This window comes from Pseudorasbora parva, chromosome 10 (assembly GCF_024679245.1).
Source record: "Pseudorasbora parva isolate DD20220531a chromosome 10, ASM2467924v1, whole genome shotgun sequence".
Classification (NCBI taxonomy): Eukaryota; Metazoa; Chordata; class Actinopteri; order Cypriniformes; family Gobionidae; genus Pseudorasbora; species Pseudorasbora parva.
The window spans coordinates 15,275,037-15,288,158 of record NC_090181.1 but is presented as its reverse complement, the minus strand read 5'-3'; the positions used below and the strand labels follow the sequence as shown (position 1 = coordinate 15,288,158).

At 37.2% G+C, this 13,122-nt stretch overlaps 1 protein-coding gene across 4 annotated transcripts in view; it reads right to left on the bottom strand.

The window, feature by feature from the left end:
- Nucleotides 1–13,122, bottom strand: part of adam12b (ADAM metallopeptidase domain 12b) — a 126,478-nt gene that overhangs the window by 99,570 nt on the left and 13,786 nt on the right. For all 4 annotated transcript variants that reach the window (XR_010908020.1, XR_010908021.1, XM_067455287.1 and 1 more), the window contains exons 2-3: nucleotides 6,510–6,616; nucleotides 4,710–4,783 (exon numbers count right to left, since the gene is read on the bottom strand). Coding sequence is in view for 2 of the 4 variants with exons in the window: in XM_067455287.1 (XP_067311388.1) it covers nucleotides 4,710–4,783; nucleotides 6,510–6,616 (181 nt within the window). In the remaining 2 variants the exon portion in view is untranslated. The remainder of the gene's footprint in view (nucleotides 1–4,709; nucleotides 4,784–6,509; nucleotides 6,617–13,122) is intronic.

Sequence of the window (13,122 nt, the reverse complement as noted above, 5' to 3'; positions counted from 1 at the left end):
ACATATTCTGTAAAGCAACAGACATTCAAGGTGAAAGACAGCCAACCTCAACAACAGTACATATTGTGTGGAATTTTTAATAACAGGGGCAGTACCTCACACCTTGACCTCAGCCAGCACAGGTCTGCTTACTCGTGCTTACTTCAGAGCAGTGGTAAATAAATACTTTGGTTTTGTTTATATATATTAATTTTTTATTATTATTTTTTACAGACAATTGAAAAAAAGAAGCCACAAGAAGTTTGCATTGGACTTAGCAGTATTTATGATACGCATAACGCAATGTTCATCTTAGTGAAAGTGTTTCTAACATTTACTTCATAAAAAAATTACCTGTTATATAAATAAGGGGGAGCTAAGGGGCTTTATCTTAATACGTTTTTCAGACACTTGTCTTAGAAAAACAATATTTCTAATGAATATTTTTTCTTGACCTTTGGACATATAAGAGGTCATCATAAGAAGAATATCTTGCAAGTTTAAAAACTGAAAAATTCCTTAATTTCTTCCTTGCTTTTAGTGCTACAAAGCCCAGATAACAAATTATTGTGGAAAGGCTCTACAATAGATCCTCTGCAAAGAGAATCAACGCATACTTCATAATTGCAATTTTGGCCCCGCCCACTGGCGTGTTAGTGAGATGACCAGGATGATCAACAAAATGCCTCAGTTGAGCAGTATTTATTTGTATTCGGTTCATTTCACTGTGGATTTATTTTGACCGTGGATTTCTCTGTGGATTCACTGTTGCAATTTCAGGCACAGGCTTTTCAAAGAGACTTTTGTCGACAGTATGTGACAACATGCAAGTAACCATGTTAATTCTAATCATTCCAAACAAAGAATGCTCCTTTTACAATCGCTGGACATGTCAGATCTCAATATACCTCTATAATCAACACTTCTCATGATTAATTAGTTATTTATAAAGATTAGAAATAGCTGTAATATTTAAAACATGCTAAACGTTTCCGAGAGAGAAAAACGTATTACTTATTTTCATATGCAAAGATGTTAACTAATTACAACAGTGGGCATTTAAACTGCAGTCTCACAGCAGACACACTCCTTCAAACAACAGCGTTCAAATCACAGCGGTTTTTCCCGTAAATTTAATACGAAAGGCAGTCCGGTCCGCCGGAAGCTAGTTTTAAATATGGATATTGTTCATACAAAAACTCATCGGTTCTCTTTTCAAGACCATAACACCCCGGAGCTATGTGGATTACTTTTATAATGGGTGGATGCACTTTTGTGGGTACCAATAACATATACTATGGCTTAGGGGGTGAGTAAATCAAGGGGTCATTTTCATTTTTGGGTGAACTAACCCTGTAAGAACTACTCTGACCAATAATCAATTAGTTAGGGCTAATCAATTTCAGATCCAAAAAAGACCAATATACCTTTTTAAGTAACTGACATGAAAAAATAAAAAAGCATTTTCTTTTATTAAAAATTAGATGACCTTCTTTAAAGACTAGTCTAAGTAGTTTATGCAGCAGGGCAGGTGAGTGTATTGTGTCAGTTGTTGAAGGACTCCTTCCTCATTATCCTCACCTTGCCACCAGAATCTCAGGGCCACTCTTATAGTCCTATGGTAATAGAGTTTCTCTTTCTCTTGGACTCAGTTCATTAGTTTTTCTTCAGGCTGACATCAGAGCAGAGAGTCAATGATGCCATTCTCACACAAACAAGAGCCCTCGTCCCTGTCCATTCATGGACACTGAGTCCAAGTTTCTATGGTAATGTTTGCAGTCCTCACAGTAATGACATGTTTTGTGCGCTTGGCTATGCTCCTTCCTGTTTGGCTAAATAAAAGGAAGCCTTTGAATGGCACACGCTCTGTCTCTTCCTCAGTAACAGCTGTTTGTGTCAACCAGAATAAGCTCTAAATCTTCCAACAATCTTCCTTCATTCAAAGTCCTGTGCACTTTGATCAATTCAGTGTCTGGGATGTTGACTAACATCATTATCAAGATTTACTGTCTAAAAGAGGCAGAACACTTCGGGAAAACCAGCAAATGAAAAAAATAACCAAAGAGACTGACAGCTAACTAAATGTAAGGATGCTACAAGCAAATGTTTCAGTAGCGTGACAATATAGCTCATCAAAATAGTGCAGCTTTTCCAGTAACAAGCTATTTTTACAAGCACTACATTGTTGCTTTTTATGTCATATATTACTCATGCAACCTAACAACCAAGAGCAGCGGCAAACACACACTCTCAGAATCTCTCTCTCTCTCTCTGTCCCCCCCACTGGGAAATCCAATTAAATTTGGTGAATTAGTTTGTTTCAGACTGTGCAATTCAATGAACCAGCTCCAAAAATTAATTAATCCTTTCACATACTGTCACATACAGTAATAGTTATTGTGCAGTATTGTGCATCTTTTGCTTTTGTATAAAGTTAAATATTGTTGTTTTGTCATTTCTACTGGTTGAGAAAACAAGGATTGTGTTCAAGCCTTCACTAGCTGAGTTCAATCAAAATATTGAATGGAAACAACAAGATTTAGAACAAATTTACAAACATGTAGTGGTTTGGAATGGTTTGAAACACTTAATGTGCTCGATTAATTTGCTATATATTAATTAGCCATCTTTTTAGTGACATTAATGGGGTGGGGAATAGCAGCTCATTTGCATTAAAAGGTGCACACACAAAAAAAGCTGTTTATGCTCATACTAAAATAAGGGCAAATTGGACATGCTATAATAAATTATATGTGGGGTTATTTTGAGCTAAAACTGCACAGACACATTCTGGGGACACCAGAGACCTATATTACAGCTTGTAAAAATTGGCATAATTGTTCCCCGTTAAACTGTATTACTGTTTTTACCGTATTTTTGGTCAAAAACAAATCTTACAGACCCAACACTTTGGAATGTAGTGTACCTGTATGCTTTTTTGTAGCATCACTGTACTGTATTTAGCTACATTTTGTCATGGTAGTAACTTGACTCGTAGTGCTATTTTTTCAAAAGAATCAGTGTAACTACTTTAAATTATGAGTAGCTTAGGTCGGCAAGCTATAGTTTAAGTTAACTTCACAGTTCACAACAATGCTAAATTATGTGGCTTTAAGAAGCAAAAATGCTCTCACTGTGACTGGCTTTTTGTTAATTTATGGTAAGTGTTTTCACTCAATCTTGAGAGGAACGTGGCCCTTAAGAGAATTTAGCAAATTAAGTGGAGCAAAGCTACAAGTTCACTGGGCAGCTGCTGATTAGAGTCTTTTAGCATTACAGTGTTCACTTCAAATCTACGAGTCTATCACATTCAGCTCTGAAGTCTCAATCGCCTCCACACAGTTCTAAGCCATTTATTTACGGAATTCTTTGGAAGAGAAATCAAAGTAGGCATTGCTTTCCTGTCCGTTGTGAGTTAAACCGAGTTCAAGGCTGTTGTTTAGTCTGTGCTGTATTTCTGATCTGTGCTTAGAGGTAGGAGAAATCCATAGGGTAAAACAACAATTATTAACAAATGCATTAATCAGAAGTGAGTTCAGAATGAGGTTAGACAAAATTCAGGAAAAAATATGGCAACTTTTAAAACTCTTTTATCAAATGCAGTCGAGTAAGATCTTTAAGATTTACAGTGGCTTGATATCAAGAGTGCCATAAGTTACCTATAAGGTAATATATAAGGTAATATATAAGATTACCTATAAGGTAATATTCCTTTGGATATATGAATACATAGCATAATAATATAGTATATCAAAATTTGAATGGGTAAAAAACGAACAAAACAAAAAAACACGCACAAACACACGCACGCACGCACACACACACACACACATTTATATGTACCCATTAAAATTTTACTATACTATATTATTATACTATATATTCATATATCCAGATGAATATTACGTTATAATACAATTATATAAAATACATTTTTCATTACATTTAAAAAAGGACATGTTAGGGACTACTGACCACTGATTGCTACTTTCAACTGATTGCTTATGTATTTTTATGTCTATAATAAATATAATAAACTTACAAGCTATATTTAAGATATTACATTTTTGGTCCCATATGTGCTGCTTTTAACATTTATGTTTATGTTGTTTTATGTTGTTACATAGAGAGAGAGAGAGAGAGAGAGAGAGAGAGAGAGAGAGAGAGAGAGAGAGAGAGAGAGAGAGAGAGAGAGAGAGAGAGAGAGAGAGAGAGAGAGAGAGAGAGAGAGAGAGAGAGAGAGAGAGAGAGAGAGAGAGAGAGAGAGAGAGAGGGGGACAAAAGGGGAAAATAGACATTTATAGAGCTTTTTTAAGGCTTCGGCTGCTTAATGCTTCAAACTGAAGAGTTTCATTCTGCCTAACTGCATTAGCCATTTACTGCTTTAGCACTACCTTTTTGTTTTTGCTAAATGTATTGCGTGGCATTACTTTGTGTGTGTTGGTCAGTATTGCTGAAATAAACCCTGTGCTGATCCCTCTTTTCCATGCAATTACAGGACTGGCACTTTTAACCTATTTAAGCTTATGTGCTATACATTCAGTCTTCTGAAGCCATATTATAGCTGCCTATTGATAGCTTAAACTACTTTTATGTTTTGTTTCGTTGAGACAGGATCAGAATTTGGAAGTGTTCAGCATTGATTTCAGCATGTGGTTTTGTAAAAACAATGTGTGTCTCATCATGTGTGTGGCAATTTGCAAGTCATGAGTGTTGTGAGGGAGACTTACTGGTTCTTCTCCACAGATAAAATCAGCTGTTGTCCTTCTGCTGGGATTAGGATGCGCAGTGAAGCAGGAGGTGTCTAAATAAATGAAAAACAAAACAATCACTTCATGTCCTGTTTTCCTGTTTCAACCAATTTACTCTAAACCCTGCAGCTTCCCTATTGAAACACAGGCGCACACGCACGCACGCACGTGCACACACACACACACACAGAGCCTCTCACACCTTTGAATGACTCAGGATTTGATCCAGTGCACCAGAGCCAAAGAGCCAAAAGGAAGCCTTCCAAATGTCATTTTGCACATAATAAAGAGTCAAGCACTGCACAGGGCCAAAGCTTGTACAGCCACTACATCTTCATTCACTCGACTTGTTCAAAGACATGAAGAATATGAACTGAGTTGTGCACAAATATTGTTTAAAAACAAACCTATAAATGATGATAAACAAGCCAGCAGTGTGGCAGGAAATGTTCAAGTGAGTGGATCTTGGTAAATCGTGGTGGACTTCCATGCTGTACTGTACATGTTCTAAAATGTTATTGTGAATTTGATATACTGCTTTTCTTAGCATACTGTATATAAAACAACATGTTTGTTTTTCACAAGCTAATGTACAATTACACCATTGTATTTTATCACTCGGTGTGTGTGTATTACAAAAAGTAACTTGATAATAGCCTACTATGTTTTTTTGGACATGGCCTTATGGTAAGTACACTTGTATTGTTGAAGTTTATTTTAGGGCTGATTGAGTGTTTTCTGTGCACTCTATAATTTTTAAATCGCAGAACAGAAATCATACGTGTGCACTCAGGTCCTGAAATCTTTTCAAATAACTCTTCTTTTCTTACTAAACAGCTGAGAGAGCATATCTTCCTCCATTACTCCAGCTGGACCGATATGGCTTTGGGCCATCAGTCAGGCCACTTGTGGCGCAGGCCGACAGGTCCTTTATTCTGAGCGGAATTTCCTGCCTGAAATACGCTACCCTCACCGCAACCTCAATCTCCACCTGCAAATGTTTAATCGCAATCACCTCGGAAAGCAAAGCGAAGCCAACCATTCGCTAGCACTGCATTTTCGGGACATACAAAACTTGTTCCTAACAATGCATTAAAGACATTCCCAACATTTCTGACAGTTATGAAAAGCTCTGGGTGTCGACTTTCCGATGCCTAAGCCTCCGAGCACAAGTGAATTCACTGCAAAATGGGCAGTGAAATGGCCTCTAAGTGCCATGTGCCAGAATCAGACATCGCTCTGAGCTACGGAAGATGTTTGACTGTAATATTCACTGGAGCTCGAGTAACTCAGTGCGGAGACTGGAATCAATTAAGCCTTAATGACGGAGACCATGTGACTTTTTGCGACAATGTCGCCACGGCTTCAGGCAGTTAATCTAATCTAATGTACTCCAAAACAGTTTTCAAGATTCATCACCTCATCACTCAGCCTTTGTGCCTCTGGTGCCGTTTGGCAGTCAGGCCTTTCACTCATTTTCACAAATGACCCTTTTAGAGCTAAAAGGCTGTGTGCTCAATAATGATACTGACTATGGGAGTCATACATTGTGAACTAATTTGTACCGTAGTAGTCTAATGTTATACCATTTCGAACTGAAGTGAACTTGCACTGGACTCAATATATTATTTATTTAAGAAGAGTGTATGCAACTCAGTGCTATTCCAAATCAAAAAACTATTTATAAAATATAAATAAACCCCGGCAACGAGACATCATGATGGAAGTGCAAATGACTTTCTAAGGGTTTAAGAAAAAATATACAGTGCTCTTTCTTACCCTGGAACGGAGCCAGCTGATTGGGCGCTTCTCTGTTCCTTCCAGCAGTAGCGGTACCATGGTGTGGTAGTGTTTCAGTTTGTCGAGTACACTTTTTAGTTGCCTCCCTGTGCAAGTGACAAAAAAAACTCCCATTAGTTTTGCAGTGGATACCAGAGACGCATTATGTGGTGCTCTCTGAGCGCTCTTTTTCTATGTGTGTGTGTGTGTGTGTGTGTGTGTGTACTAGAGGCAAAAGTTCAGTTAAAACTGGAATTGTAAGCTAAAGACATTAACTCAATAGAAAACCTGGAAGAAAATTTGTATTTAATTTTAATAAAAATTAAATTGTATTACATTTTTTAATAAAATTTTGATTTCTAATGTTTTTTTTATAGGATGGCAAAATAAGTAAAATAAGGTGCACTATGAGAAAAAAAAAATCCATTACTGAGCATTCAATTGTTGCCTTACCATAATTCCCTATGCTTAGCCTACAATAATTTGGTGACTTTGTGAAGAATGTCTGCCTACGATTAGACCTGTCACGATAACAAATTTTGCTGGACAAGAAATTGGCCAAGAAAGGATTGTGATAAACGATAATATTGTCATTTTGAGACAATTTTCATCTAAAATAATGATAATGGCATAATAATGCAGGTACACCTTTTCAAAGATCATTAAAACCTTTATTTCTAAAGACTATTTAATACTGAAAACGGAAAACATTTTAAATATCTACAATTAATTAACAAAACAATAAAAGCAATTGACTCTCAGTCTGTTAAAAAATGCACTTGAATAAATACTGTCAGGGGTAAACAGCTTATGATCCAGGACCAGTAGTGAAGAAATGAAGACAGAGTCCGGATTGCAATTAATTAAAAGAAACATTTACTTAAGAATAGTTTGCAGTTTCAAAAGCAGAAGGCAGTGTAAGACTGAAAAAACTAGTATATGCCGAAATGTCTGAATGAAGAACAAGGACTCTCTGAGAAATTAAAGGAAATTAACATCTGAACTGTCCCTCACACACCACTGGAGACGCAAGTCTCACCTCACTATCAGCTAATCTACATCTTTCCCTATTGACTCCCTCTCCCCCAATTCATTCCCTCTCTCATGCTGAGATCACTGAAAATGCATCCAGAATCTCTATATTACAATGTCAATCCACACGATAGAGTATCATATGTGTTTGATATCGTTTGAAACGTCTCAGTCCGACTGGTACAAATATCTCTACTCCACAGAAGTAAACTAGAACGTCATAAGTGTTTTAAGAGTTTAAAGATATCTTTCCTTGGTGTATGGTGGGTGTGGCTTTCAGCCATTTGGCCTCTCTTCTAATCAAGTCTATAGGACTTGATCAATGCAAATTCCTATTGTGAACTGGTGTTTCCATTTGAAAGGGTTTCAAATGGTTCTGGGTATGTATCTGGTTCTGGGTATTTAAGGAAATGTTTGAAAGAGCTCAGGGCTTGACACTTTAAACCGGTCAGCCCGTAATGTTGGATGTCTCAAGATAGCCAGCATTATGTAATTTTCAGAAGTCAGGTATACATTTCATTCTTTACTTCAGAGTATTTGATGTTTTATATGGATTACCTTTGAATTGACTATGTAATTGGCTTTATACATTTACCTGACTGTTAAATAAATTGTTACACTTTGATTGATTCTGACTTGCTCTGGAATTATTCAGGTTGGGTATAATTTCAACAAAGGGTTAAACGGAATAATTAAATGTGTAGTTAAACTATTAAAAATGAATGACCAAATAACCAAATGGAATTCTAACCTAAATTCTAAATTATAATTAAATGGAGTCAGATAAAGAGAAAATTGGAATAAAATCCCTTTTGCCCCGCTGAAAAGACCGAACGCGCAGCGACCTTCACCCGCCGATCGTTAGCCTCCATTGGGACGATTTGGGCGGCCTTACAGCAGCTTCAAGTCTCACAAGGAGTTCGTAGGCCGCGCTCCCTCTCTCACCGTCTCGTTGCCTCGCCCTAACGTACATACAATTGTCCCAACAGTTATACCGTTTTCAAGGTCTTATCCACGTCATTACTGCAATGTGGATGCTTCTGATTGGCTCAGAGACAATGCACAGTCATGGTAAATTTCCACTCATGTCAGTTAATCTGATGCACGTTTCCATGTCACTTGTTGACGCTTTCACCCCGGAATTAGGCCTGTAGTGACCTTCCAGATCTGGAGCAGGCGCCAGCTCCACCCATCTCTTAGGGTGCCCATTATACACCATTGTCAACCCTCATCTGGAACACAGAATACTGCACACATACACAGATACACAGTCTCTCCAAGGTTGGAGCTGATTAAGCTCCAGTTCTAACCAGTTCTTACCAAATCATACTGATAAAATGTGCTTTCTTTCAGTGAGAGGGACACACAATAGTACAGGCAATATTCATCTTGAGTCTTTAGTGTTTCAGTAAAAGGAAATATAAAAGGAATAAAACATAATAAATTAAATGAAAGACGAATCCATATTTCATCTCTGGAAGCCGGGCTAAGTGAGCAAACCCTGTTACTGCACTCCTGACATGTTAGGGGTGTGTGATACCTCAAAAATTTAAACACACGACCTTGTTGCCAGTGTTTAGTGACACATCACACATCTCTAGGCCAGACCCTCAATCACTCCTCAGAGACCAAATACACACTTTAGAAAACAAGAAACTAAAAGCAAAATCATAACTTGATAGAATCATTATAATAATATAGGATAAATATTGATTAAAGTTTTGATTATGAAGTTAATTAGGATATAAATATATACAGGTATATTGAAGCGGCAGTGGATTTCAGAATCCCCCCTTCAATACCAAAAACAATAAATAAAATGGATGAAAACTGCAACGGATGATTGTGTTTAAGGTCCATATTAGAGCTGGCATGGCTCACAAAACCCGCGGTTCGTTTAGTATCACGGTTTTAGGGTCACGGTTTTCGGTTCTGTACTGTTCTTGTTGTTGTTTTTTCTTTTAATCGTTGCTCTCCAGAAATTTTCTTCAGCTTCAGCATATGATATATAGCTTAAATATCCACAATTTAGGATACAGTATTAAAATAATTTTCAAATCATGCAAATAATACAAATAATAACTGTAATCATGCACAAACTGAACTTGGTTTGACCATCTCTGAGGAAAGCTAGGTGAGATTTTGATACAGCGAGAGAGAAGACAGTGTTTGTGTATTGTTATCTCTACATGAACATATGTGCCTTTTTAACACACAAAGATTGAACTGAAGAATTAACTTGCATTTATCAAACTGCCAACTTCAGTGTAGCCTTGTTTAAACTCGACGCGTCCGCAGACTCCGCACGAGCGCGAGGGCCAGCGTGGCAAAAATTACGTTAACGCGGAGAGCAAGAGACATGAGCTTGGCGGTGGGCACGTCAAATTTTGTATGTTTGCGTGCGGCTCCGCAACTGAAGAAGCACGAGTTCCAGGCGAATCTGGACAAACATGACATCTCAGCACACTGCGCGTCGAGTCTAAACTCCTCTCCAAACGGCGCACAGTCAGCGAGAGAGATGTGGAAAACCAACAAGCATGCAAATGAAAATTATTGCGGCTCATTTATCACTTATTTAAAAATTATCAAGCTCATTTTTTTCCGTGCGATTAATTGATTTATTGACTATCGCCACAGGCCTACCTACCATACTAAAATAAATTTGGTGATTTACTTTTCAACATTGTTTTACTCAGAAATTGCTAGTAAAAACATATAATTGAAAAGAAAAAAAAAGCCTGAAACAATATTTTCTTGTAAAACTTTGATTTGTTTGATTCAAAGCCATCAATCAAACCAACCAAATACAAGGTGAACACTTTCCGAGAAACATCTAAGTATCTTCTGTTTATATTTAAACAAAATGAGAAAAATGTGAACATCTTTATCCGGTTGCATCCTTATCTGATACTGGAACGCCCCTAAAAGTGAACCTCAGGAACTTCCTGTGACATGGAAGGAAGGATATGTGGAAGTATGCGTCCTTTAGATCTACCGTGACAGACGGATCTGATCTGACTCACGATGGTTGAAATTGTGAGCATCTTGAATCAGAATCTCTTTAGAGAACGACAAAAAAATCCTCCACCAAACTTTACACTTGGCACAATGCAGTCAAGCACTGTTCTGTTCTCCTGGCAACCGCCAAACCCAGACTCGCCCATCAGATTGCCTGACAGAGAAGCGTGATTCATCACTTCAGAGAACACGCCTCCACTGCTGCATTTTATTTTATAATATAAATTACAGAAATAAATACAAAAAAATAATAGTTATAATTATGAAATAGTTTGTTTTAAAATGTTAATTGCTAACATGTCGCTATGCAGTTAGGAAATACAATGGAACATTAAGCACATAAACTGCATGTCCTTATTGAGCAAGTGTCTTCAAATATTAAAAGAATGTGAATTGTCTGTTGTGTTCTATCCAACTCATAAAGATTGCATTTTCAATATCATACTTGGAAATGTGCAACAGAAATAACCTTGAAAAATCTATAATCTCATAAGGAAACTCTGATAGTTGTGAATGATGTAAAGTGAATATAGGGGTACCCTGAGCGAAATATATTTACTTTTATGTGAAAACATACAATGATGAATACATTTTTTTGTTGGCCTACAATTTGATTTCTAAACTAAACAAGTCTATAAAAAATGTATGAAAAAATAAATATGAATTAATAAATGCATGATGTCATAATTTGACGTCAACAATAACTAGAGGATATACAATGGGGTCCAAAGGTTTGAGGCCCTTGATAAAAAAAAGAAGCTTATTCTTTTAATACAAAATTTGTATTATTTTTCTCACAGTGGCATGTAATGAGAAGAATGATAAACTTGACTTGACTTGCTTCTGTGTTTCGTGAGTGTAGTTGCGTCATCATTCTAAATCAAAAGGCTTCTCTCTTCTTTCCCCTCAGTGAAAGCGTCATGCCCCCACAGGGCCAAAGCGTTCCATCCTCAGCTGAACTCAACACTACGGCATCCATTATGAATGAGGGCGACAGACATGGAGAGAGAGAGAGAGAGAGAGAGAGAGAGAGAGAGAGAGAGAGAGAGAGAGAGAGAGAGAGAGAGAGAGAGAGAGAGTGTAAGAGAGACACAGAGACGCACAAAAGAGCAGTGTAGAGATGTGCAGTCTTAAGAGCGGCAGAAGCAGTGGAGTGACAGCACAACATGCTTTTTCTCTCATCTCTCTGAGGGCCGAAACCCTCCCTTCTATCTTTCTCTCAATCACTGACTCGCATACAAACCCATACACACACCCATCATAGGCATTCTGAAGGAAAATTATTCCACCCAATGTCTTTTTCAAAAAAGATGCAAGGTTTAATCTATTTATATTTGTTATTTTTATAATTAACCAGACAGAAAACTTTAATTTGATGACAGATTAAATGCAGCATTCTACAGTCAACTTCTTGACCTTTGTTCCAAACATAGCTGGGTTGAAAATATCAGTATATATTTATCATTTTTTATCGATTCCCATTTTGATAAAACATCGATTTTTAGTCCGTGCTGTTTTTAGCTGATGCGTGAACAAAACATTATTCATTGTGCACAGCCCATCCAATAAATAACATGTCCATATTCTCAGCTTTAAAATGGTCAATTTTATAATGAAATTGTATACAAATCGATTGTTAATTTTAACCTTTAAAAGGGATAGTTCACCCAAAAATGACATTTCTGTCATCCTTTACTCACACACAAGTTGTTCTAAACCTGTATACATTTCTTTGTTTATAAAAGCACATACTTAGCGCACTGAGAACATACAGTATATTCTCAATGAGAAACTTGTCAGCTCATAATAACACATTCGTCTGCAGAGCACACTGGGCTCATCTCTCTATCTGCTGCTGGTTTCTCACACACCCATTATTACCCACGATTCAGCATTCTGAGTTAGATAGGAAGTGGCAATGTAAATTGCCACTTCCCCACCCCCCCCACCCCCCCAACTGTGAAGCGATCACTCACGTTTCCGTATGTGCTTATGTGCGCATCCTGTCATTCTGGATATTATTCATAGCACACAGGCACACATATGCACATGCCCCCTACTTCCTTTACCCAGACCCAATTTCCTTTCTGTCGCTGTCATTTACCCTTCCCTATCCTTCTGCTGTTTTAGTGCAAGGATTCAATTCAGGAATGCTTTGCACTCTAGCATAAAACTGGCAACTGTGTGTAATCAGGAAAAGAGTAATACAATTACATGTAAAGCCATCGTCATGATATTTACCTATAAATACAAGACATAAAGTAAACATTCACATGATAATGCAGCAATTATTTTTCATCAATGAATCCTAAATATTAATCAAAAACTACTTTTGAAAACATAGCAGTACCACACTACAGTAATGCTATATTGAATAATATAACCACACACTTTAATATATGCAGTAGAACTAAAAAGTGGTCATTATTCATGTCACCTGTATTCACACACCATCCATATTTTTGCAGTGTCTAGCTGTGGTTAAAACTCTCCCTGCATGTAAACAGAGCACAACAGTCATGTTCTGGGAGTAAACATACTCATTTACTTTCTCCACACAAAA